This window comes from Hypomesus nipponensis, chromosome 7, assembly GCF_054491055.1.
Source record: "Hypomesus nipponensis isolate SF chromosome 7, ASM5449105v1, whole genome shotgun sequence".
NCBI lineage: Eukaryota > Metazoa > Chordata > Actinopteri > Osmeriformes > Osmeridae > Hypomesus > Hypomesus nipponensis.
Genome location: NC_140367.1, coordinates 2,142,102 through 2,167,500, shown reverse-complemented (window position 1 = coordinate 2,167,500; position 25,399 = coordinate 2,142,102). Strand labels below are relative to the sequence as shown.

The following is a 25,399-nucleotide window of genomic DNA, read 5'->3' as shown; positions in this document are numbered from 1 at the left end:
AAGAAAACATTAAAACCTTCAATACCCAACCCAGCACAGCAGAGAGAGAGAGAAAGAGAGAGAGAGGAGGGGGAGCAGAAGAGAGGAGGGGGGGGATGAGGGGGCTGTTCTCCCACTGACCTCAGGTCGGACCGGGTCCTCGATGCCCACCACACAGAGGCAGGTGAGGCAGGACAGGATGTGGTTCTCGTTGTCCCAGTCGGGTTCTGCCTCGGAGGCAGGGAAGTCCCGGTACGCCAGGCAGATGGTGCGCAGGCCCTCGGACGCCATGGGCTCGATCACCTTGGTTACCATGTCGTCACGGTCACGCGGCCGGAACACCTTGGCCTCGCCGCTGGCCGTCATGATTTTGGAGCACCTGGACAGAGGGAGGGGGGAGAGAGGGAGGGAAGGGGGGGGAGAGGGAGGGAGGGAAGGGGGGAGAGGGAGGGATGGGGGAGGGGGGAAGGGGTGGGAGAGGGAGGGATGGGGGAGGGGAGGGAGGGGAGAGGGAGGGGAGGGAGGGATGGGAGGAAGAGAGGGAAGGGGGGGGGGAGATGGAGGGAGGGAAGGGGGGAGAGGGAGGGAGGGAAGGAAGGGGGGGGAGGGAGGGAGGGAAGAAAGGGGGGAGGGAAGGGGGGGGAGGGAGGGATGGGGGAGGGAGGGGAGAGGGAGAGAGGGAGGGAAGGGGGGGGAGAGGGAGGGACGGGGGGAGGGATGGGGGAGGGAGGGAAAGGGGGGGAGAGGGAGGGAGGTTAGGAAGGGGGGGGGAGGGATGGGGGAGAGGGAGGGATGGGAAGGGAAGGAAGGGGGGAGAGGGAGGGAGGGAAGGGTGAGGGGAAGGGAAGGTGGGGGGAAGGGAGAGGGAGCGAAGGAAGGGGGGGATGGAGGGGGGAGGGAGGCCATGCAGAAAAGGGGGAAGGGAAAAAAGGGAGAGGGGATGATTGGAGGGAGATTAAACGTGTGAAAACAAAGGCCACAACTCTGACGTCTGATTCTAAGAGGGTATGGAGGAGGCAAGCTTGGCTAAGAGGCTTACAGTCAGCACCAGCTCATTCCTCCAGGCCAGCTTCTAAGACCTGAAGTTAAGGAGTTTGGTAGGATGCAGTTGAACTACTTAAGTGCCTAAGCTGTTACATGGATGTGCAAACACACACACACACACACACACACACACACTTCCTTTAAGACCTGGCCATGGAAACCTGTTTAAAGGCTTTGACAGCTAACAATACTCAGAAGTTTGATTTGAGTCTCCTGCTGCTGCTTCTGTGTCCTGGTATCCACACGTCATTACTACTGTCCTCCGTAATGCAAGACTGACAAGGTCAAATACAGTACCGTGAGTACGCTCCAAATATCAAATATTAAATTGAGCGTCTGACGGCTCGTAAGCTTGGATCCAGATCTCCACCCAGGAGAAGGAACACTCCAGACACACAACAAGATCCAACTCACTTCTTCAGCAGGATCTCTGACGCTCCTTTGCTGAACATCCGGAAGCTTCCGTCTGCGTTCTTCAGCACTGTGCTCATGGACTTCCTGACGGAGTTGAAGGTGTAGACCTTGTAGAGCTTCTCCTCAGGGATCTCGTTGCGGATGGCCTGGTAGTCACGCTTCAGGTCTTTGGCGAAGCCCAGCAAGGCACATTCTGTTTTGTTACCAACCTGGCGGGGCAAACCCCCCTCCTTCTCTGGGGACTGGGGGAGGAGAGAGAGAGAGAGAGACAGGGGGGGGAGAGACAGAGAGAGAGAGGGGGGGGGGAGAGAGAGAGAGAGAGAGAGAGGGAGATGGAGGTGTGGAGGGTGGGAGGGAAAGTAAGACCAAATTGTTACACCATGTGTGAGGAAACAGTTTTAGGCCACTTTAAACTCGTTAAATTTCTCATTCCCTTGACATTCAAAATAAAATTGGGCTTCCCAGATTCTCTGAGCCTCTGGGCATTGTGTACCCTTACGGAGTCTGAAAAGTCAAGTTCATCCTAAACGTCACACAGCTCGGGGCCACGATCTTCCTGAGCCCCGGGCCACAAGCTAACAGCTCCAGGCCAAGTCTAAACCCCAGCACCCCCCACCCCCTCCCCAACCGTCCTGGACTCGACCAGGCCAGTCTTACCATGATCTTGGTGGTGTAGGCACAGTTCACCCCTATCCCCACGATCAGGAGGTCTAGGATGCTGGCATGGACGAAATCGGGCTCCGGAACCTTCCGGTAGTGTTTGTCCCCTAGGAAGGCCTGCACCACGGTCATGCGGTTCATGGTCAGAGTTCCGGTCTTGTCAGAGCAGATGGCAGTAGCGTTGCCCATGGTTTCACAGGCGTCCAGGTGTCTCACCAGGTTGTTGTCCTTCATCATTTTCTACGAGGAGAGGAGGAGGGGGAGGAGAGGAGGAGAGGTGAGGAGGAAGAGAGGAGGATTATACAAGCGTTAAGCCTCTCTGAACTTGCCTGCTAATAGACTAGGACTGCTGAAGAACTATGCTCATATGAAGTCCGACTCGTTAGTGAGTGATGTGATCATGTGATCAAGTGATCATGGACAGTGCAGGTCGAGGACTTGGTTTACTCCTGAACTTCAGATAATACCCGTTAGCTCATACCCGTTAGCTCATACCCGTTAGCTCATACCCGTTAGCTCATACCCGTTAGCTCATACCCGTTAGCTCATACCCGTTAGCTCATACCCGTTAGCTCATACCCGTTAGCTCATACCCGTTAGCTCACAACTTAGAAGGGATCAATCCCCAGCTTTAGGGAATCCCGTCGACTTAATGTATCCTCTCCCAGGCTGGCCGGCCACAGTGACACCGCGGGGCAGGGCCGGCCAGCGGGGCGGCGGGGCGGCAGGGACGTACCTTGACAGAGTAGGCCAGGGAGATGGTGACTGCCAGGGGTAAGCCTTCAGGGACCGCCACCACCAGCACGGTGACGCCGATGATGAAGAACTTAACGAAGAACTGGACGTAGATGGGGGTGCAGTCCTTCACCCAGGGCAGGCCCTGGACCCAGAAGGTGTCCACAGCGAAGAGCCCCACAAGGATGATGACCGTGATGGCTGACATGACCAGGCCTGGGAGCAGGAGGAGGGAGGAGAGGTCAGAGGCTGGATGACCACCAGAGGCTACAATGCAGATGTGGTTGTGTGTAACTGGAACTGTGTTCATGTGGGTCCTAGACGTTTCCAGTTTCTATAGCTGAGAGTGTGGATGTGTGTGTTTGTTGGTGTGTGTAGCTGTGACACACAGACAGACAGACCAGACAAACAGAGAGAGAGAGACAGACAGACAAACAGAGAGAGAGAGACAGACAGACAAACAGAGAGAGAGAGACAGACAGACAAACAGAGAGAGAGAGACAGACAGACAAACAGAGAGAGAGAGACAGACAGACAAACAGAGAGAGAGAGACAGACAGACAAACAGAGAGAGAGAGACAGACAGACAAACAGAGAGAGAGAGACAGACAGACAAACAGAGAGAGAGAGACAGACAGACAAACAGAGAGAGAGAGACAGACAGACAAACAGAGAGAGAGAGACAGACAGACAAACAGAGAGAGAGAGACAGACAGACAAACAGAGAGAGAGAGACAGACAGACAAACAGAGAGAGAGAGACAGACAGACAAACAGAGAGAGAGAGACAGACAGACAAACAGAGAGAGAGAGACAGACAGACAAACAGAGAGAGAGAGACAGACAGACAAACAGAGAGAGAGAGACAGACAGACAAACAGAGAGAGAGAGACAGACAGACAAACAGAGAGAGAGAGACAGACAGACAAACAGAGAGAGAGAGACAGACAGACAAACAGAGAGAGAGAGACAGACAGACAAACAGAGAGAGAGAGACAGACAGACAAACAGAGAGAGAGAGACAGACAGACAAACAGAGAGAGAGAGACAGACAGACAAACAGAGAGAGAGAGACAGACAGACATTCTCCCCCGACCTGCTTTGCCGATCTGAACAGCCAGTTTGGTGAGCTTGCCCTGGAGGACAGACTTCTCCTTCTTAGGCAGGTTGGTCTTCTTCTTCTCCTCTGCATCACCTCCCTCGTTGCTGTTCAGAGGCTGCATCTCCATGGCTGCACCGTCCTGGGCTTTACCTGGAGGGAGGGAGGGAGGGAGGGAGGGAGGGAGGGAGGGAGGGAGGGAGGGAGGGAGGGAGGGAGGGAGGGAGGGAGGGAGGGAGGGAGGGAGGGAGGGAGGGAGGGAGGGAGGGAGGGAGGGAGGGAGGGAGGGAGGGAGGGAGGGAGGGAGGGAGGGAGGGAGGGAGGGAGGGAGGGAGGGAGGGAGGGAGGGAGGGAGGGACATTGTGAGGCTCACGTATTAGCAGTGTACAGATGAACCCACTGTAAGTTTGAACTAAACAGAAATGGTTAGGGCTTGTGGCTGACTTCAGGGGAACTTCCGAAGAACAGGAATCTGTCCAAAGGGGTTGGAATCAAAGAGGAAAAGTTGTCGGTTTTGATGTGCTAATCAGAGTCCATTTTAAAAGACAAAAAACGATCACGTTAGATTGATCAGCGCGGCCCAAATCTCCTCGCCTCAATCTTGACTGAGGGAACAGTTGACTGACAAGGGGACTGGAGAAGGTGCCATGTTTTTGGCACCACTTGTATGTCAGTCTCCATCCAGCGAGGAGAGCTTTTCAAGGAAGAACTTGAAGAAATGTCACTGTAATTACGTCTACTCCTCTGACTCCGGTCCAAATGTAATTAGGGAAGGGGTCGGGAATCTAATTACCCTATTCCCACTCAGAGCTCCTCAACTGCAAGCTGGGCTATGGGATGTCTGGAATCTGCTTTGGCATAGCGACGCCCCAGCACACTGCCAGACACCGTTTAAATTCCTTTAAAGCTCTTCCCTCTCTCCATCCCTTCATCCCTCTCCTCCCTCCCCCACCAGGCTTGACCACACTGACTCTGGTCTGACTGAGTAACTTCGGAGGCTTGCTGGGGTATGGAAGGTCTGGTCAGCAGGGGCTGACCTCTGACCCCAGGCGCCCCTGCGTGATGACATCATCCTCTCTGAGCCGTCTACTGGGGCTGCTCCCCGGACCATCAGCATACAGGCGTGTGTGAGTGTGTGTGAGTGTGTGTGAGTGTGTGTCAGGGGAGGCTGTGAAGCCGTTGCTACTCGTGTGCTGCAGCCTGTGGTTCTGTGTTGACGCGGCGATGCGGCGCGTGTAATCCCAGTCCAACGGATTACTGCTCATTCCTGGCAGAGAGGGAGAATCTGTGCAGCAGGGACTGTGGGCAGGCCCCCAACACACCAGACCTGGCCTCTCTCCAGTCCAGGCCCCCAACACACCAGACCTGGCCTCTCTCCAGTCCAGGCCCTCAACACACCAGACCTGGCCTCTCTCCAGTCCAGGCCCCCAACACACCAGACCTGGCCTCTCTCCAGTCCAGGCCCCCAACACACCAGACCTGGCCTCTCTCCAGTCCAGGCCCTCAACACACCAGACCTGGCCTCTCTCCAGTCCAGGCCCTCAACCCACCAGACCTGGCCTCTCTCCAGTCCAGGCCCTCAACACACCAGACCTGGCCTCTCTCCAGTCCAGGCCCTCAACACACCAGACCTGGCCTCTCTCCAGTCCAGGCCCTCAACACACCAGACCTGGCCTCTCTCCAGTCCAGGCCCTCAACACACCAGACCTGGCCTCTCTCCAGTCCAGGCCCTCAACACACCAGACCTGGCCTCTCTCCAGTCCAGGCCCTCAACACACCAGACCTGGCCTCTCTCCAGTCCAGGCCCTCAACACACCAGACCTGGCCTCTCTCCAGTCCAGGCCCTCAACACACCAGACCTGGCCTCTCTCCAGTCCAGGCCCTCAACACACCAGACCTGGCCTCTCTCCAGTCCAGGCCCTCAACACACCAGACCTGGCCTCTCTCCAGTCCAGGCCCCCAACACACCAGACCTGGCCTCTCTCCAGTCCAGGCCCTCAACACACCAGACCTGGCCTCTCTCCAGGCCCTCAACACACCAGACCTGGCCTCTCTCCAGGCCCTCAACACACCAGACCTGGCCTCTCTCCAGTCCAGGCCCTCAACACACCAGACCTGGCATCTCTCCAGTCCAGGCCCTCAACACACCAGACCTGGCCTCTCTCCAGGCCCTCAACACACCAGACCTGGCCTCTCTCCACCACTCAGACTGTCACCGCTGCAGCTCAGTACCACCCCACTACCCTTCACTGTGTTCAGACCAAAATGAGGTAGGCCATCAGGATGTTGTTATAAGAAATAACAATGGGGTTGGACTGAGTCTGGGGGGGGGGGGGGAGAAACAGATGCTCCTCCCCCAGGCTTGGAGCAGGGCATTAATCTGCTCACCACTAATCGTCATAACTGGATTCTGCAGCACCTGCCGCTCAGCGCTGAATGAACCAGGAAGAGGAGGGGGGAGGGGAGAAGGGGAGGAGGGGGAGGGGGAAGGAAGGGAGGAGGGGGAGGGAAGGGGAGGCAGGGAGGAGGGGGAGGGAAGGGGAGGTGGGGTGGGGAGGAGGGGGAGGGAAGGAGGAGGAGGGCAGGCTGGCTTTGAAAGCCCGCAGAAGCCAGGCTGCTGGGATGCACTAGCAGATAACGACGTGTTCAAGTCACAGAGCCATGAGACGAGACAGAAGGGGGCGTGTCCTGCATGCAGGCCCAGAGGACCCTCAGGTCCCAGGCACCATGCAGGCCCAGAGGACCCTCAGATCCCAGGCACCATGCAGGCCCAGGAGCACCAGAGGACCCTCAGGTGCCAGGCACCAGGAACACACCGCGCGTCCGAGGTGTTAGTGACCACGGCAAAGCTCAGCACCACAGCTCAACTCAAAGCCGTTTAGACACCGCCAGCTTTACCTCATGATCGGAAGCGTTTGATTGGAGTATTAATTGATAGCGTTAAAGCCTTGCCTCGACAGTTGAAGCTAGCCTTGTGTGCTGGGCAGCGCTGGGGTGAGGGACAGGGGAACCACAGCTAGCCTTGTGCGCTGAGGGACAGGGAAACCACAGCTAGCCTTGTGCGCTGAGGGACAGGGGAACCACAGCTAGCCTCGTGCGCTGAGGGACAGGGGAACCACAGCTAGCCTCGTGCGCTGAGGGACAGGGGAACCACAGCTAGCCTTGTGCGCTGAGGGACAGGGGAACCACAGCTAGCCTCGTGCGCTGAGGGACAGGGGAACCACAGCTAGCCTCGTGCGCTGAGGGACAGGGGAACCACAGCTAGCCTTGTGCGCTGAGGGACAGGGGAACCACAGCTAGCCTCGTGCGCTGAGGGACAGGGAAACCACAGCTAGCCATGTGCGCTGGGCAGTACTGGGTTGAGGGACAGGGAAACCACAGCTAGCCATGTGCGCTGGGCAGTACTGGGTTGAGGGACAGGGGAACCACAGCTAGCCTCGTGCGCTGAGGGACAGGGAAACCACAGCTAGCCTCGTGCGCTGGGCAGTGTGGGCTGAGGAACAGGGGAACCACAGTGAGGCCAGCTACATGAAGGAAGCAGTCACTGACCTTTCTTACGGTCCACAGAGCCCTCCTGCTTTTTATCTGGGAAATGGTGGAGCAGAAGAACACTCAAGTTACATTTTCTGAACACATCTGAATACGGCTGCACTTCTGAGCACCAGCTTAATGCATTTGAAATGATGTAAATCCTAGCTTTGATTTGATAAAGCGCGAGAGAGAGAGCGAGAGAGAGCGAGCGAGGTATTTTCTGAGCCGACAAACAGATGAGGTGGGTCTGCAGGAGGGAGGACATGAACATAGCGCTGCAGGAAACAGGTCATCCAGAATAAGGGAGGCTCATAGGTACACACACACACACACACACACACACACACACACACACACACACACACACACACACACACACACACACACACACACACACACACACACACACACACACACACACACACACACACACACACAGAAGAATAAGTAGGAATGCAGCTGACAACCTTAGATAGTCCACAGTTGTGATTTATACACATTCACTTAAGATAAAACACATTTCAGGAATCTCAAGGGATCTCCCACTTCAGCAAACGGCGTAGTATTATAAGTAGTAGTATTATTAGTAGTAATAGAATAAGTAGTATTATGTCGACACAGAAGTGAGCAGCCGTGAGGTTCAGTCTTCTTCAGGCACTGTGGAGCTACAACCCAGAGCTTGTACAAAATAACTCCACATTAACATTCTCCCCAGCATCCCATAATAACTCCAGCTACAGCTGAGCCCTGACCTCTGACCTCTGACCTGTGCTATGCTCCAGGACACTGTGTCTAAGCTGGGCTGGTGAAAGCCCTCTCTCCCCTGTGCTCTCTCACTAGCAGGGCCTGTGTCTGAGCTGGGCTGGTGAAAGCCCTCTCTCCCCTGTGCTCTCTCACTAGCAGGGCCTGTGTCTGAGCTGGGCTGGTGAAAGCCCTCTCTCCCCTGTGCTCTCTCACTAGCAGGGCCTGTGTCTGAGCTGGGCTGGTGAAAGCCCTCTCTCCCCTGTGCTCTCTATGAGGCTGAACAAACTCTATCTTTGTGCTTGACCTCATTACACAGACTGCATACACGGGTAAAACACTGTTAAGACACACTTCTCTGTTCCACACGTATTAGGCACTGCTTCTGTGCCTTTAAACGCATCCGACAAACGTCACCACCACCACCAGCCCCAACACCTACTTTTCTTCTCCTTCTTTTTCTCTTTCTTCTTCTCCTTCTCCTCGTCATCGTCCTCCTCTTCGCTCGCCCCCAGCAGGCTGAAGATAATTCCAGTTTGAGAGTTTTCACCCACGGCAGTGACCAGCATTTTCCCTGAGCCCTCCATCACATGGGTGCCTGCAGACAGGGGAGTGAGGTGAGGTGAGGTGAGACAGGCAGACAGACAGACGTAGCGGTCTAATGCTACACTTACAGTATGCATGCCAGCTGTTTCCCCGCTTAATTATAATTTTGAAGAACTCGATTCTGAAAGAGGAACTGTGCAGCAGGCTCTATAAAAGCCACTGCGGTTTGGAAGGTGTATTCAAAAACACAGTTCTGTTTTACACTGAGGAGACTCAACACTTGTTTTTTGGCGGCAGCACAAACACAGACTCGACAGTCTTTAATCATAAACCGATTGTCAGCCCTGGTCAATTAATGGAAACATGAGAAGGCCACAACAGGCTTTCTACAAAGCTAAATGACTAGCACTCTGCCAGTCTGAGAACAGGGGAGGAGAGACGAAGACAGAGACAGAGACAGTGGTGTGAGAGGGAGAGAGACAGAGACAGTGGTGTGAGAGGGAGAGAGACAGAGACAGAGACAGTGGTGTGAGAGGGAGAGAGACAGAGACAGAGACAGTGGTGTGAGAGGGAGAGAGACAGAGACAGAGACAGTGGTGTGAGAGGGAGAGAGAAAGAGACGAGAGAGTGGGGTGAGAGAGAGAAGAGGGAGAGAGAGAGTTTAAAAAGAGCTCCTCTTGGCCTGTGTTGATTAGAGGCTGCCTTATCCATCTCTAGTCTGGAGGGACTGAGACACCACATTATCTGACACGGCCGTGGTGGAGGTGACAAGACACCCGATGGCCTAGCAGAGCCTGCTCCAGGCTAGAGCAGACCCCCAGACAGGCCTAGAGCAGACCCCCAGACAGGCCTGGAGCAGACCCCCAGACAGGCCTGGAGGAGACCCCCAGACAAGCCTGGAGCAGACCCCCAGACAGGCCTGGAGGAGACCCCCAGACAGGCCTGGAGCAGACCCCCAGACAGGCCTGGAGGAGACCCCCAGACAGGCCTGGAGCAGAACCCCCAGACAGGCCTGGAGCAGACCCCCAGACAGGCCTGGAGCAGACCCCCAGACAGGCCTGGAGGAGACCCCCAGACAGGCCTGGAGCAGAACAAGATGGCTACCTGACAACAGCATGGGATCTTTCTCCAGGTTCTTCTTGACGTGGTCTGACTCTCCGGTGAGGGAGCTCTCATCGATCTTCAGATCGTTCCCCTGGATGAGGATGCCGTCGGCAGGCAGCAGGTCCCCTGGAGACACAGGGTAGGAACTGTACGGCTCACATGCTACACATCTGATAGGGTTTCATACCAATCTGCATTACATTTATTATTCATCTTTTTGTAAATTGTGCTTTTTAATATTTCAGTACACGTTTTATCTACCAACTATGTTGATTGTTATGCAACCAACCTACCAAAGCAAATTCCTTGGAATGTGTAAAAACTAACTAGGAGATAAACCGTATTCTGATTCTGAACATATTCACAAGGAGGTAAAAGACACAAGCGGTCCACACATACTCCAGAGGAAGCACAAGCCCTCCACAGCCCACAGCCCCGCCCACAGCCCCGCCCTACCAGCCCCCCCCCCCCCCCCGTGCACTGCTCTCCTCCCCTCACTACTCCTTTACCATATTTGATTTGTGCGATGTCCCCCACCACGATCTCAGCCACAGGAATCTGGATGACCTGTCCTCCGCGGGCCACCGTAAACCTCTGCTCCTGTTCGATCCTGCTCTGCAGGCCTCGGAACTGCTTCTCTTTGCTCCAGTCGTTGAAGGCCGTCACCAGCACCACGCACACCACAGAGAGGAGGATGGCTGCGCCCTCAATCCAGCCAGCCTCCGACTCACCCTCATCCTCCACGCCACCTGCTGCCTTCCCACAGTCTGCAGGGACAACACACACTGACTCGCACTCCGCTTCTAGAAAACACATCCATCTCTCTTCTATACATCCATCTCTCTTCTATACATCCATCTCTCGTCTATACATCCATCTCTCGTCTATACATCCATCTCTCGTCTATACATCCATCTCTCGTCTATACATCCATCTCTCTTCTATACATCCATCTCTCTTCTATACATCCATCTCTCTCTCTTCTATACATCCATCTCTCGTCTATACATCCATCTCTCTTCTATACATCCATCTCTCGTCTATACATCCATCTCTCGTCTATACATCCATCACTCATCTATACATCTCTCTCTTATCTATACATCCATCACAGTACAGCAACCTGCTGATTACCCTAGACCAACCAGAGAAAGTTCACTGAAAAGTATTGAAATCTAGTTTTATGATACAGGATGTCTGTAAACGACAGCCCCTCATATCAAATGTTACATTACAGAAAACCGAGGGCATCTCTAGCACCGGTGAAGATTCAAGATAACACTGAAACTACAGCATTTCATAACGGTAACCCTTTCACAAAAGGGGAAAAGTATTATTGCTATAAAATACAATATTACTGCCGTGGATGACGTAGCTATTGCATAAGAAGGCTAGAAAAGACACCCATCGTCTTCATGGTGCATCAGTGAGTAGATGTTCATTAGGAGGTGCTTACGATCTCGTTCGGCATCTGGAGGTCTATAAAAAGAGAGGCCTAGGGAGACTATGGCTGCCACTTCTAGGATGATGAGCGTCACATCTTGTAACGCCTCCCACACTAACTGAAGAAATGTTTTTGGCTTTTTTGGAGGTATTAAGTTCGCCCCGAAAACTTCTTTTCGCTTCTCGAGGTCTGCGGGCTGTCCACTTAGACCTGAGGAGAGAGAGGGAGAGAGAATTAGAATCCAACTTTTTTTATGTCACAGTTTCGTAGTTCCATGTCAAAACTGAGTGTGTGAACACAGTAATGTTGATGCCATCTACTGACATTGCTTGTGTGGCATTACAGGATGACACTACGGCATTACTAAGGGGGAAAAGCAGGCAGGTAGCAGGTTGCTTAGTGACTGAACTGAGGTCGACAGTCAAATCTAGTTTCCTCAGAATGTCACCAGAAAGGTCAAGGAGCTGTATTTTGTCAGTGTCCTCCACAAAAAATAAAGTTCCCAAAGGGCATCACCATTTCTGACAGGCCAAGCCATGTTTCAGAAACTCATTACTTTTCCAAAAGTGTGATCAGTCCCGACAGCACAACCCATTCAATACACATCAAGCCCAACACGGCCTCACTCGCACGGATGTGAAGGTGATCAATTCAACAGTAAGCCCACCCACACACACGCTGCATTTCAAAGAAGGAATTATCCGCCACAAACCGGAGTGACACAGCGACCATTTTAGATTCAGAGTGCAGTCCCTGCCTCCGAGTCCCCGCCTCCGAGTCCCTGCCTCCGCTTCCCGCCTCAGGACTCCCCGCCTCAGGACTCCCCGCCTCAGGACTCCCTGCCCCCTGCTCTGGACTGCCTCTACGGAGCTATTCACCCGTGCGAACACACACAAACACAGACATCGACAGACAGACAGACAGACAGACAGACAGACAGACAGAGACAGACAGACAGAGACAGACAGAGACAGACAGACAGACAGAGACAGACAGACAGAGACAGACAGAGACAGACAGAGACAGACAGAGACAGACAGACAGACAGACAGACAGCGTTCCAGTGACCCATTGACATGCTTGCTCTGGGACTCCCCTGTATTCAAGGCAGGGTCACCATGAAAAAGGCCCTTCGTGCTCCTGATGCACGGCTGCTTTTCAGCTCTATTCACGCCTGCCTGGGGAGGAGGGAGAGGGGGGAAGAGGGGGAGGGAGAGAGAGAGGGGAAAAGGGGGAGGGGTGGAGGGAGAGAGAGAGAGGAAGAGGGGGAGGGGAGGAGGGAGAGGGAGGGGAGGGACTGTGTGAAACTGCTGATGACAGCCAGGCCTCAGGGCTGAGTGCAGAGCTGTAGACAGGGGTGACGGGAGGAGAGGACAGGCAGCGAGGAGGCGAGAGGAGAAGAGCCAACAGTAACACGTGTGTGTGTGTGTGTGTGTGTGTGTGTGTGTGTGTGTGTGTGTGTGTGTGTGAGCACCCGCACAGTCTGCAGGCACGGTGAGCGACGGTGACATCACAGGGGTGTGACGGGCAGTGCTGTTGGGTAGGTGGGGTGAGGGAGGGATGCCGGGGGAGGGATGGAATAATCAACCCTCGGAATATCTACTGATCATCGAGTGCATAGATATCTCTCAGATCCTCTGAGCACTGTAGACTAGAGGTCTTGCTGGTGCAGCTCTCTCTACACAGCCAAGCACTAAAGTCAAGGTCCTCCATCCCATTACAACTGATGACATGTTCACACCTCATCAAGTACAGAGGACCGGGACCATCCATCAACCCCAGCTTGGGGGAGGGGGGAGGGTGAAGAGACGTGCTATAGCTGAGGTCTGGAGCTGCGTCCAACGCAGGACTGAGACCTCCCTCACCAGGGCAACGCAGGGATGAGACCTCCCTCACCAGGCAGTCGTTCGCCCTACGCTTTGATTCTCTCCTGTAATTAAAACATGCTGACAGCTTATGACCCAACACCCCCACCCACCCCCCTCTTTTAATTTTCCATGTGTTTTCTTTCTTTGCAGTTGTTAAATACACATTAGTGATAGAGTAAGACTAACAGCCTGTCATCAGACAACAGAGAGTGTCTGATCACTGTCACGTCCACCTGGACTTCTGAACACAGGAGCTTATCATCAAGGCTCTCATTAGCTTGTCCTTGTTTGACCCCCAAAGCCCTGGTGTTGGCCAGATCTGTCTGGGGTTCGAGAGCAGCCCTTCACCTAGACACCTAGTGATTGCAGAGGCCAACGGTTAAAAGGTTTACAACCTCCAACTATGTGTTGTCTTGTCTGCATACTAGAAACCCACAAGCTTGCTGTAACGTCCTAGTACTGTGCAGGATGAAGGAGGGGGGAGTGCTATGAGTCACGGCATTTAGCATATTGGACCAAATACAAAAGTATTAAAGGAACATAACGGTTTTGACCGTGATCAATGTTGCAAAATAATAAACTGGACGGGGGGGGGGGGGGCAGGAAACAGTTAACAGATTAGTAAGGAGATTTAAGAACTAATTATAAATCCCTTTTCGATTGTTAGGCTCCTGTAATCTGAAATGACGGCTTAATTTGTCTGAATGAGCCGATTGAAAACACAAGTGTCAGACGTGGGTGGCAAGGAGCCAGGTGTAGCCACACACTGTGAGGACCACAGCACAGCCACACACTGAGAGGAACACAGCACAGCCACACACACTGTGAGGAACACAGCACAGCCACACACTGTGAGGAACACAGCACAGCCACACACACTGAGAGGAACACAGCACAGCCACACACACTGTGAGGAACACAGCACAGCCACACACTGAGAGGAACACAGTACAGCCACACACTGTGAGGAACACAGCACAGCCACACACTGTGAGGAACACAGCACAGCCACACACTGAGAGGAACACAGCACAGCCACACACTGTGAGGAACACAGCACAGCCACACACTGTGAGGAACACAGCACAGCCACACACTGAGAGGAACACAGCACAGCCACACACACTGAGAGGAACACAGCACAGCCACACACAGAGGAACACAGCACAGCCACACACTGAGGAACACAGCACAGCCACACACTGAGAGGAACACAGCACAGCCACACACTGAGAGGAACACAGCACAGACACACACTGAGAGGAACACAGCACAGCCACACACTGAGAGGAACACAGCACAGCCACACACTGTGAGGAACACAGCACAGCCACACACACTGAGAGGAACACAGCACAGCCACACACTGAGAGGAACACAGCACAGCCACACACTGTGAGGACCACAGCACAGCCACACACACTGTGAGGACCACAGCACAGCCACACACTGTGAGGAACACAGCACAGCCACACACTGAGAGGAACACAGCACAGCCACACACACTGAGAGGAACACAGCACAGCCACACACAGAGGAACACAGCACAGACACACACTGAGAGGAACACAGCACAGCCACACACACTGTGAGGAACACAGCACAGCCACACACACTGTGAGGAACACAGCACAGCCACACACTGAGAGGAACACAGCACAGCCACACACACTGTGAGGAACACAGCACAGCCACACACTGAGGAACACAGCACAGCCACACACACTGAGGAACACAGCACAGCCACACACACTGAGAGGAACACAGCACAGCCCACACTGAGAGGAACACAGCACAGCCACACACTGAGAGGAACACAGCACAGCCACTCCAATGGCCCCGGGGCCCACAGCAGCTGATGCTGTAGGAGCCTGGGTATGCAGAGGACTGCTGGTGAAAGCTGTAGGCTGACCGCTCTGCTCCACCCAACACAGGGTGGGGGTGGGGTGGGGTTGCTTGCTGGCACAGCTTAAGGGTGTTTTAACTACAGCTCTGTGATGAGATGCTGCAAATCCGTCCTTGAGGATTCAAGATGAATCTGTGAATTTGTAGAGAGATGAGAAGAAACCAATGGTTCCCAGTCCTGATGGGATTACAGCAGGAGCTGTATGGGACAGGCAGCAGGGCAGGATCCATGCTTCAAGTAGACTAAACCAACATGAAGACCAGTCTGGAAAGGGGATGTTTCTGACAGCCACATGCAGACTCGGATGATAGAAAGTGTATTGACAGGTTCTGTGTTGTCCTTCTGACAGAGGAGCCATGCATTGTTAGCCCAAACCCAGACTTAACACTGAAGAGTCAATCAAACCACAAAACTACAATTATTAGTGACTCCAGGGGTGAGGCAGTGCCATAGAGGAGGCGTGACTCCAGGGTGAGGCAGTGCCATAGAGGAGGCGTGACTCCAGGGTGAGGCAGTGCCATAGAGGAGGCGTGACTCCAGGGTGAGGCAGTGCCATAGAGGAGACGTGACTCCAGGGGTGAGGCAGTGCCATAGAGGAGGCGTGACTCCAGGGTGAGGCAGTGCCATAGAGGAGACGTGACTCCAGGGGTGAGGCAGTGCCATAGAGGAGGCGTGACTCCAGGGTGAGGCAGTGCCATAGAGGAGGCGTGACTCCAGGGTGAGGCAGTGCCATAGAGGAGGCGTGACTCCAGGGGTGAGGCAGTGCCATAGAGGAGGCGTGACTCCAGGGTGAGGCAGTGCCATAGAGGAGGCGTGACTCCAGGGGTGAGGCAGTGCCACAGCAGCCCAATGGATGAACGTGGTACGGTTTTAATCTGGGATCAAACTGAAAATCCCTTCCCCCAAGGGTTCACTCAAGGTCACCTTGGTGATTAGGCAGACCGTCTATAAAAGACAGAGAGAGAGAGACAGACAGAGAAAAAGAGAGAGACAAACAGAGAAAGAGAGAGAGAGACAGACAGAGAGAGAGAGAGAAGGAGAGAGAGAGACAGAGACTTCTGGACTGTAGTTAGTGCAGAGATGACCCGTAAGCTGAGGTGACTCTGCACTTCAGCAGGGTGTGATGTGATGGTCTACTGCGCTAACAGGACAGAGCACCAGGCTGGGAGGACACAACAGCAGCCCAGGAAGGATGTACTGGCTAGGATGTCTTGGCTAGTCAAGAATCCAATGAACTGTTAAATCAGTACCTCAGTGCATGTGTGTTGTGTTGTGATGTTACCCAGTCGTTACATTGGGAATTTTAAACGCGAGGTGGACCCCCGAGCGATGAAGCTCTGAGGGGAAGCCAGCCAGCCAGCCTTTCTGCCTGCCTGCAGCCTGCCTGCAGCCTGCCTGCAGCCTGCCTGCAGCCTGCCTGCAGCCTGCCTGCAGCCTGCCTGCAGCCTGCCTGCAGCCTGCCTGCAGCCTGCCTGCAGCCTGCCTGCAGCCTGCCTGCAGCCTGCCTGCAGCCTGCCTGAAGCCTGCCTGAAGCCTGCCTGCAGCCTGCCTGAAGCCTGCCTGCAGCCTGCCTGCAGCCTGCCTGCAGCCTGCCTGCAGCCTGCCTGAAGCCTGCCTGCAGCCTGCAGCCTGCCGCACTCAGGAGTGGGTTGTGGGCGTCTCCAAGGCACAGCGAGGGAGATGGCAGTCTGCTCTGCAGGAGAGCCGAGCGGAGCTGTTCCGGAGATTATCTCATGTCCTGCCCTCGACGCTAAAACCTCACACTGACCGACCATACACCCCCCTATCCTGTCTGACACAGAGGAGGACTCTCTCTCTCACTCACACACACACACACACACACACACACACACACACACACACACATGTGGAACATTGACCTGCCCACAGTCTGGTATGGTGCCCAGGCAGACAGCTGGTCTTTCAGAACCTTACAAACACACACACACACAGAGGTGAGAAGTGAGAGGGGGCAGACACACAGGCCCAGAAATAGAGCTTGACTGGGCTAGGTCAGGACCACCTGTCTGGCATATGAGCTTTCCAAGGAAGTGATGTCAAGGTAAAGTGGATGACACGGCCAATGACACACTCACAAGACAAGCTGTTTGCGACACAACGTTCCGAGCCAAACATCCTTTTCTACTAGAACCCCTGCCCCCCCCATCTGGACCAATGAAGAGGGAGAGCAGAAGGAAACAAGACTGATTATGTGCAGTGAGGAAGCGGGAGCAGGGTATCTACCATCTACAGGCGACGTTTTCAATCTGGAACAGAGTCCTTGAATATCTCCGTACGATGCTCCTATTTTGCTTATGGCCTCCGCCCCCCGCAGTTCCATAAGATCCCGGAGGTCTTTGAGCGAGCAGCCAAAGGCTCCATCATGATTGGCCTCCAACATGGAGTTCTTCACCCCGCTGTATGAGTTGTTGGCCATCCCGTCTTCCTCCCTGCTGGTTCAGCTACGGTGGCGTCCCAAAGGGGGTGGGGAGAGAGAGAGAGAAGTTCTTAAATCCTCAAGGGGGCCGGCCCAGCAGTAGTTCCCATAAACAACTCAAGTCCTTCAGTGGCGGGTCGAGTCTGACTCCAGGTAGTAACAGGACTCGCTTAGATCAAAATCCATTTCCCTCCAACGACGGCAGATCAGGTCCTATTCTGTCATGCTGCCGTCCGCGGGCAGAGAACACACCCTCCAAGGATCTGGAGGAGGGAGACAGAGAGAGAAAAAAACAGGTCACTAAGCGAAACATATCAAACAGCATCACGATATTGAGTTTCCAGTTCCTTGGTGCAAACAAGCTCAGAGCGGTAAGGAGTGCAGGCGACAGTACATGGTAACTTCTCCAGAAGGTTCTATGGTTCTACTGCAGAGGCTTACCAGGACCCGTGTCTAAAAATATCCCAGGAACCTCAGGTCACTGGGGAGAGCTCAACGTGATATTTTACCCTTTTGAAGCAAGGATAAATACCTCCCTCTTTCGTGATGCGTGGGAAGGAACACCTGCCCTGAGACTGACGACAGCAGCACACAGAATTAAGCTAACACTTTTTTTTTTTTCAAAACAATGTAATTTCCTGCAGTCTTTGAAGATTTAAGAATATCTTAATCAAAACGCCACTGCTGCATGTCCATCAAGATCTCACGCCGGCCTGACTTTAAGATGACCTTATCGTTTACTTTGACTAGCACTAAATCTGGAGAAGAGGCCAGGTTGGGTGAATGATTACCCAGACCAGATTCCTGTTCCATCCTATAAGAACAAACCTCTATCTCTGGCACTGGGAGAGAAATGCAGTCGCTAGTCTGCAGAGCTGAACTGTAATGTTAATATGCTGTTATAACTGGCTGCTGTAGGTTCAGCTACCCCCCCATCCCCCCCCCTCCCTCCCCCATTGTGATTCATTCCCAAGTGCAGACTGCAGCGCAGCAGTGCTCATCATTTTTTTAAGGAGGATTTGATTTGATGAATTTCTTCCTGCGGATCATGACATACCACATTCACACCAATCAGAGGGTCTGCTCCACTGAAATGAGGAAGTGAGATGCACTCTAATTTGCGCGAACATATCGCCCATTTCTTCCTCGATACAAGTGTGTCAAATTGTGATCCACACAGACAGGCCATGGAGAGAAAGGCACAGAGGATGAACCGGCGTGTCCCTGGAGGAATATACCAGTGTAGACGGGGGCGGAACTTCCTACTCTGATAAAGTGCTCCAGCCTCTGGTCGAGAGGCCACCAGCTGGGCAGTCACTTAAACTCACTGTCTGCATTAGTGTCTGTCTGCTCCTGCTGGAACACAACGAACTGAACCAGCAACGATCTTCCTCCTTGGTTAACATCGAACTGTTTCCACCAACAAACTCCCCTCTTCCATTGATCTAGAGAACATATGCTGCGACTGCAGTAAGAACGTAGATGCCGTTCGTTCACAGCCATCTCGTTTTTCTCCAATAGACAAAAGGAGAGAGCTTGCAACGTACTCTTGGAAACTATTCTGTCACACACTGAACTTCTATTTGGAGCCATCTGTCATGGAAAAAGGACAGGATTTATTATTCATTACTCTACATAATTGCTGGGCTGGTTGCATTTCTGAGGTGACATCGAGCCTCATTTCAGAGGGAAATACCTCTGCACCGGCCGCAAGTTAAGGGTGAGGTCTTAAAACATAAGCAGAGGTCTCTGCCGAAAATATTTTCACGTGGTGTTTTTACAGTTATCAGATGTGTGAAAACACAAAGTGAAACTTTTACTGCCACCTCAGTGGAACTAGTGCTCCGCTTATAGATTTTACCACCATGTGACCAAAAAAGAAAAAAACTTTCTGCTGAAGTTCCTGATCAAAACCTTTCTGGCTTCTACTGTGATTTTGACCTAAGAACTTCTACCTTGAACTAATTACCAGCATCTCTACACCACAACAACCAGGAACATAATTCATACAAATAAATCATGACCGTGCCAGACAACTTTCCTTTGTCACGTATCTCACTGTACGACTCTACGTGTTTTTCCCTCATTGTTCCCACTAACATCTGAGTTGCCCTTAACAGCAGCGAGTACACAGACCGCCCATATGGTCCGTGTCCGGACCCTCCACCCCTCCTCCCCCAGCCCCTCCACCCTCCTCCCCCAGCCCCTCCTCCCCCCCGGTCCTCTTCCCCCACGCTCCCGGGCCCTCCTCCCCCACTCTCCCGGGCCCTCCTCCCCCACTCTCCCGGGCCCTCCTCCCCCACGCTCCCGGGCCCTCCTCCCCCAGGCTCCCGGGCCCTCCTCCCCCAGGCTCCCGGGCCCTCCTCCCACAGGCTCCCGGGCCCTCCTCCCCCAGGCTCCCGGGCCCTCCTCCCCCAGGCTCCCGGGCCCTCCTCCCCCACGCTCCCGGGCCCTCCTCCCCCAGGCCCTCTGCCAACATGTGCTACATGCTGACAGTGCAGGTCACATGTCACAACAGTGGAAAATCATTTCTGATTGGATATCAGAGCAAATAGCTGGCGTGGTATAGTTGAATAAAGATAATGGGAGTAAAGTTAACCCTCTGTTCAGCTCCAAAAGCGAACCAAAGAGAGAGCAGCAACTACAATACTAGACAGGAAACAGTCCTATGGCCTTGCAGTTTCGTTTTGGTTTGTATAGCCATGGCAGCTGAATGAAAAGAAGAAAAAAAAAGCATTTTAAAGATACATTTGGGGACTAACTCCAGACGCCACCCTGGGGTTAGGGCTGGTGGACGTCTCAGCAATGCCTTTCGATCTAAGGAAACCCTCTTGGTCACGGTTGGCAGTTTGGAGCTCTCGATGTGCCAACTTACTCGATGCAAGTCAAGGACAGCAATTCCAGGGATCCCTCTGCAACAGAGCTGGCGGTGGGGGGAAGGGGTGGAGGAGGGTTATATTTAGCTTCCCCTAGACTGTCCCCTCACGTCCATGCTTACAGCCCTGCTGAAGTGGGCCAGGGCGTGTAAATGTGAAGGGTACAGATCTCTGAATGGTTCTGATCTCTAAGGGAGCCACTTCACACCAGACTAGACTGAATACTACTTAGGATAGCGCTCAACCAGAGCCACATACAGCAGGCCTGCCAACTCATGTTGAGACTCTGAAGAAAGAATCCCTGCTGAGACACTTTGCTTTCTCGTCTACTCCCACTCACCCCTTTATTTGCGAAGGTAAATAACGACAAAATGTACATTTTGTTTTCAAACAAATTCCCTTCTATACAATAATTTACAGAAATAGAGTTGAGTCTGTCTTAACAGAACAGAAGTCGGATTATGGAGCCCACGGTTTGGGCTATTTGTCTTTTACCGCTTTACAGTGTAAAATATTTAAGAATAAACTGTCTTTGACCGGCTGGCTTTGAAGATGAGAGGCCTCTGGGTTCTTTGTTATCTGTGACTCTCCACTGTGCAGCTCTGCGGACACAAGTCCTGCTGCCATTTGCTGCCACAGTGTGACCTTGCAGCCCCCACTATTTTAGAGCCGTCATGGGGGGCCCCACTACTGAGCTTTCGTCCAATGGCGAGCGCCGTACTAAAGCACACTTTAACATGCTTTTACTGGTTGCTGAAGCACAGGGCTAGTCCCAAAATGATAGAGATTTGGGCTATTTGTTTATTCAAAGCCAGAAGGAACAGTGTCTGTTTGACAGCACAACAGACATGTCTATCTCAGAGCGATATGCTAAATGTTAGGAACTGATTGAACGTTAGCGTTGAATTTAAAAGATTGGGCTGGAAGAAAGAGAGTAACTGAACTCTTCAATATGGCTTCACTAAACCAGTAATAAGTCAGACCTAGGTGATGCCCTTATTATTGACTGGAGACAAGGATAACTGGTTAAAACTAAATTTTCAGTAAAAAGTAACATAATTAAAAAGTGTACATAATGGTACAGAAGAAAACTATTTTAGGTTTCCATGATAGCCTACATGGGTTTGAATGTCACCACAGATTAATGTATCACAAAGGCCTTTTCTGCCTCTTACATAAACAATACTGCCTTCTGCAGTGAAGGGGCTCAATTACCAAGTTTCCACAGTTGGGTTTTAAGGTGGATTAGAACTGTAATTTCTTCTATTTGATGCAGAAGATTTCTTGTTATGAGAACAGTCTTTGAAAAAAAGGAATGTGTGAAACGAATAAATCAGAATAGGCAAACATTAAAAGGCTTATTTCTGTGATTAACATGGATTCCACAGTTCAAGCAAGCTTTAACTAGGCCTTAAACAGAACCAAAAATTACCATTAATGGATGAGGGTACCATTTAACAGCATCAGAAATATCCTGTAAAAACGTTGTAAGCACTAGAATCTGACAGCCACAAATCACATCAAATCAAGCAGCGGAAACTCACAAAGTGAACTCATACTGAACCTATGCTAGATTAGTTTACAGCAAGGAACGCTCTAATGGTAACCAATCGATCACACAAGCGTAACTTGATTAGATAAATGACATATAGGTGCTGTGATATACATTAATCAACGCATATCATCAATACGGTCAATATTTGCAAACGTACAAGCTTACAATGAATGATTATTCAACACCACCTGGCCAAGAGAATGTTCATTTTAAGCCCTGAAGTCTGCAGCGCGCAGCCAGGGATGAATAGTTTGCAGGCGACCGGTGGAGTAACACGAGTGCCATTTTAATAGGATAACAACTGATCCCTTCTTATAGACACCAAAAGGTGATCAGCTACTGGCATTCAGACCCACACACAAGTCAGAAGCTTTGCCGTTCGTAAACGAGAAAAAAAACTTTGTTTGGAATATTTCTACTCAAGGTCAAAATATGGACGTCGTTTGATATCATACATGCTGTTTAGAACAAATCATATATACAGTGATTTGTACAATTATATACAACTTGGAATTGCTGGGCGCCGGGTTTTAAACGAGCACTTTTCGCTGGTTTAGACGTGAACATTACGAAGCAAAGTATGTTGTGGATAACGTTTGCTAAATACTACCTCTGCCTGGATGACTGCAATCCGCAACAGTATTTTTTCCACCAAGAGTCTCCCTGATAATACTTAAAAGAACATTGAAACTAGTTATCTGGTTAGCTTCAGACCTGACAGCCATAAGCAATGGTGGCAAACTAGCTGGCAAACGTCGTGTGCTTCATGACCGAGTTCCATTAACGTTTAGCTAGACTTCTACATATTTCACGTTTGTCGTCGGAATTTGATTTGAATTGCAGAGCAAACATATGAAATATGACGTTTTTAGACAGGACGGAAATCCATTCACGTTAGTTGAAAGTTGACTAGCAAGCTGACGTTACGTTCTTAAAAAACAAAAAACGTCCAAGTATTGCTACAGTAGTCAGCCAGCGAGAATGTAGCTAGTGTTAGCTGTCAAAAAATAAAGCAAGCTAGCTGGCTACCACAGCAAATCAAGATAGAAGCGTGCAGGCGTTTCACCCGGTGTCAACGGAATCTTTTCAAATCCACCATGGTTTGGAACGCTAGTAGCTACCAAGCCAGTCAAGTAATGAAACGATGCCAACGTTAGGTACATTATCAAGTGGCATAACGGTAGCTAAATAGGAATCCGACAAACATAAGTAAATGTTCTCGCCTATGCCATTTCAAGCTTAACGTTAATGATGTTGGCGTAGCCATTATGGAAATATCCACCATGGTGAGTCCCTGACACTGCATGTCAGTACTTTACGTAGAGCTAAGCTACTAGCTAATGAGATCTGACTCCGACAATCGAATTCACTCATATTTCGCTAGCTAATTCCGAATCGAATCGGGTGGTTTCGAATAAGGGTAGACAGACTACGGAAGATGACCACACACGATACAACAGCATTTGTATCTACAGTCCCTTTTAACGCACAGTGAGCTAGTAGCCACCTAAAACTACATTGTACTGTGATTCCGTCTTGTTCCTCAGTTGACTAGCTCGAGCTAGCTCGCTAGTTAATAAAGGTTAAGGAGTAGTTACCATGAAACCAGCTTGTAAACGTATCCACATAGGTACCTGGCCAATAGCACTAACCACCACCTTCAAGTGTCAACGAGCTTTTCAAAACTGCAGTGCGTGTATTTGCCCACTTTTTAAAATCCCGTTCCGCTGCCCGGTGGTTTACAGACGCCAAACACGAGCTCTAAACTTCAACTCACGGGCTAGCTGTGCAGTAGTCATAAACACATAGCAATCTGACGCTCACTTGAACATGCAGTGTGGCCGGAATGTTCAAATGAAAATTAACTAACGTTAAATGTTATTCATAAAGTCACGTTTGACAACGTCTGTCCCAACTAAGGCTATACAAGTGAATCACAAGGAGCGTTAATTGTGTATCAGATGGCGTCTTGCACAAGTGTCAAATGTTCTCTCACTAAAGATGAAGCTTGCAATCTACAGGCACACGAGCAGCGGTACGTCAATGAGCTAGCTATAACTGGCTAACGCTTACCGTTATATCACATTTGAGTAAATAAGATAGACCGGTTCATCCACATGGAGATTTATTTCCGCTAATGTCAACTGCTAATTGAATGCTACCTAACAGTAGCGAAAATACCTCAAATGATACTTACTCCGTTCCCTGAAAATCACCTCAGATCCTTTTCTCTCTTTCGCTCTCCCTCAGTCTCACCACAAACTACCCTTCTCTCCCCAATCTGAGGTAAAATCCCGCCCACTCTACTGTCACAACATCGCTAGGGACATGTGATGCACGTCGGGAGGATGGGCACGGATACGAATGTACATCCCCATTGGCTTAACCAACATTTCAGTCGCCTGTGGAAACGGTTACGTCATGATCTGCCTCGCACTCCCTTTTTTTCACCCAGTCGCTCTTTATGATACGCAAGATTTATATTTATTTGCCTTTTCATATGATAAAGTCAGCAATCGGCAAGCAGTGCATTCTGCATGGCTCAGCGGCAACATCGCTCTGTTGGTTGTTTGAACTCCACCCACAGACTACAAACGCGTCTTCCCCAGCGGCTAATCAAACCTGACGTCATTCTTTCCATGACGTAGCGCTTTTAGTGCAGAAAATGTACTAGTGCATGTTGTGTGTAGCCTCTGTGGCGTTGTGGCACTAGAGCCGCAAACGTTGAGGTAGCATCGGTAAGGAGGAGGAGGAGGTGTGGGGGGGGGGGGGGTGTTTAAACCACTCAAAGAATTTTCTTCAGACTGAACGTTTGTGACTTGCAATTGAATGTGACATTACTTCACTGCTGAATCTAACAGAACCATCACATTCTACCTCACACCTTAACTCTGAAGATCATTCTGTGGGTGGTGTAAGCACCCTCCCTTACCAACACAACCTCCACAGGTGAGGCCCACTACGAGAGCAAACATACACACAATGTGCACTAATTGCCTACATTGTCTAAATGACAAAGGATTGAGCCCTTTAACAACACAAAAACAAACATATTTTAGTTTCAACAGTAATTCTGCAGCACAGACTAAACTAAATACTCAATGTTAATATTACCATATTCATCCTGGGTTAATCAAAGTTTACTGAGGAATCTAGGGTTTATAATGCTGCAAAATGGGTCAGTGCTCTGGTGGTTGATGATCTGCTTGTTGTGAGTTGTAAGGTTTTGATTTCCATCCCAACACATAGAGAGGTGCAGGAGCAGCTTGTTTGCATGTGCGTGTGTAATTGTAAGCAAACCCTACACCACACATCTGCACTCTCATTTTGCATATACAGATACATACATTAACTTATGTGGATTTGGTCACTTGCTTTGCGATTTATGATTCATTGTTGGACCCGAACGAAGGAAACAAGAAACCAGTTGATCCTGAACGGAGGACAATGTCTCTGTTGTC

At 51.4% G+C, this 25,399-nt stretch overlaps 1 protein-coding gene across 9 annotated transcripts in view; it reads right to left on the bottom strand.

Moving 5' to 3' along the window:
• Positions 1–24,296, bottom strand: part of atp2b1a (ATPase plasma membrane Ca2+ transporting 1a) — a 36,365-nt gene extending 12,069 nt beyond the window's left edge. For 5 of the 9 annotated variants that reach the window (XM_084700960.1, XM_084700963.1, XM_084700965.1 and 2 more), the window contains exons 1-12: positions 24,136–24,296; positions 17,315–17,770; positions 11,309–11,506; positions 10,362–10,619; positions 9,853–9,978; positions 8,645–8,800; positions 7,480–7,515; positions 3,928–4,083; positions 2,834–3,048; positions 2,095–2,337; positions 1,438–1,679; positions 121–358 (exon numbers count right to left, since the gene is read on the bottom strand). In XM_084700960.1, coding sequence (XP_084557086.1) covers positions 121–358; positions 1,438–1,679; positions 2,095–2,337; positions 2,834–3,048; positions 3,928–4,083; positions 7,480–7,515; positions 8,645–8,800; positions 9,853–9,978; positions 10,362–10,619; positions 11,309–11,506; positions 17,315–17,507 — 2,061 coding nt within the window. In that variant the 5' untranslated portion in view covers positions 17,508–17,770; positions 24,136–24,296. Of the gene's footprint in view, positions 1–120; positions 359–1,437; positions 1,680–2,094; positions 2,338–2,833; positions 3,049–3,927; positions 4,084–7,479; positions 7,516–8,644; positions 8,801–9,852; positions 9,979–10,361; positions 10,620–11,308; positions 11,507–17,314; positions 17,771–23,536; positions 23,667–24,135 lie in introns of those variants that run through there. The other 4 variants (XM_084700962.1, XM_084700964.1, XM_084700966.1 and 1 more) reach the window with 2 other exon arrangements.
• Positions 24,297–25,399: the final 1,103 nt, after the last annotated feature.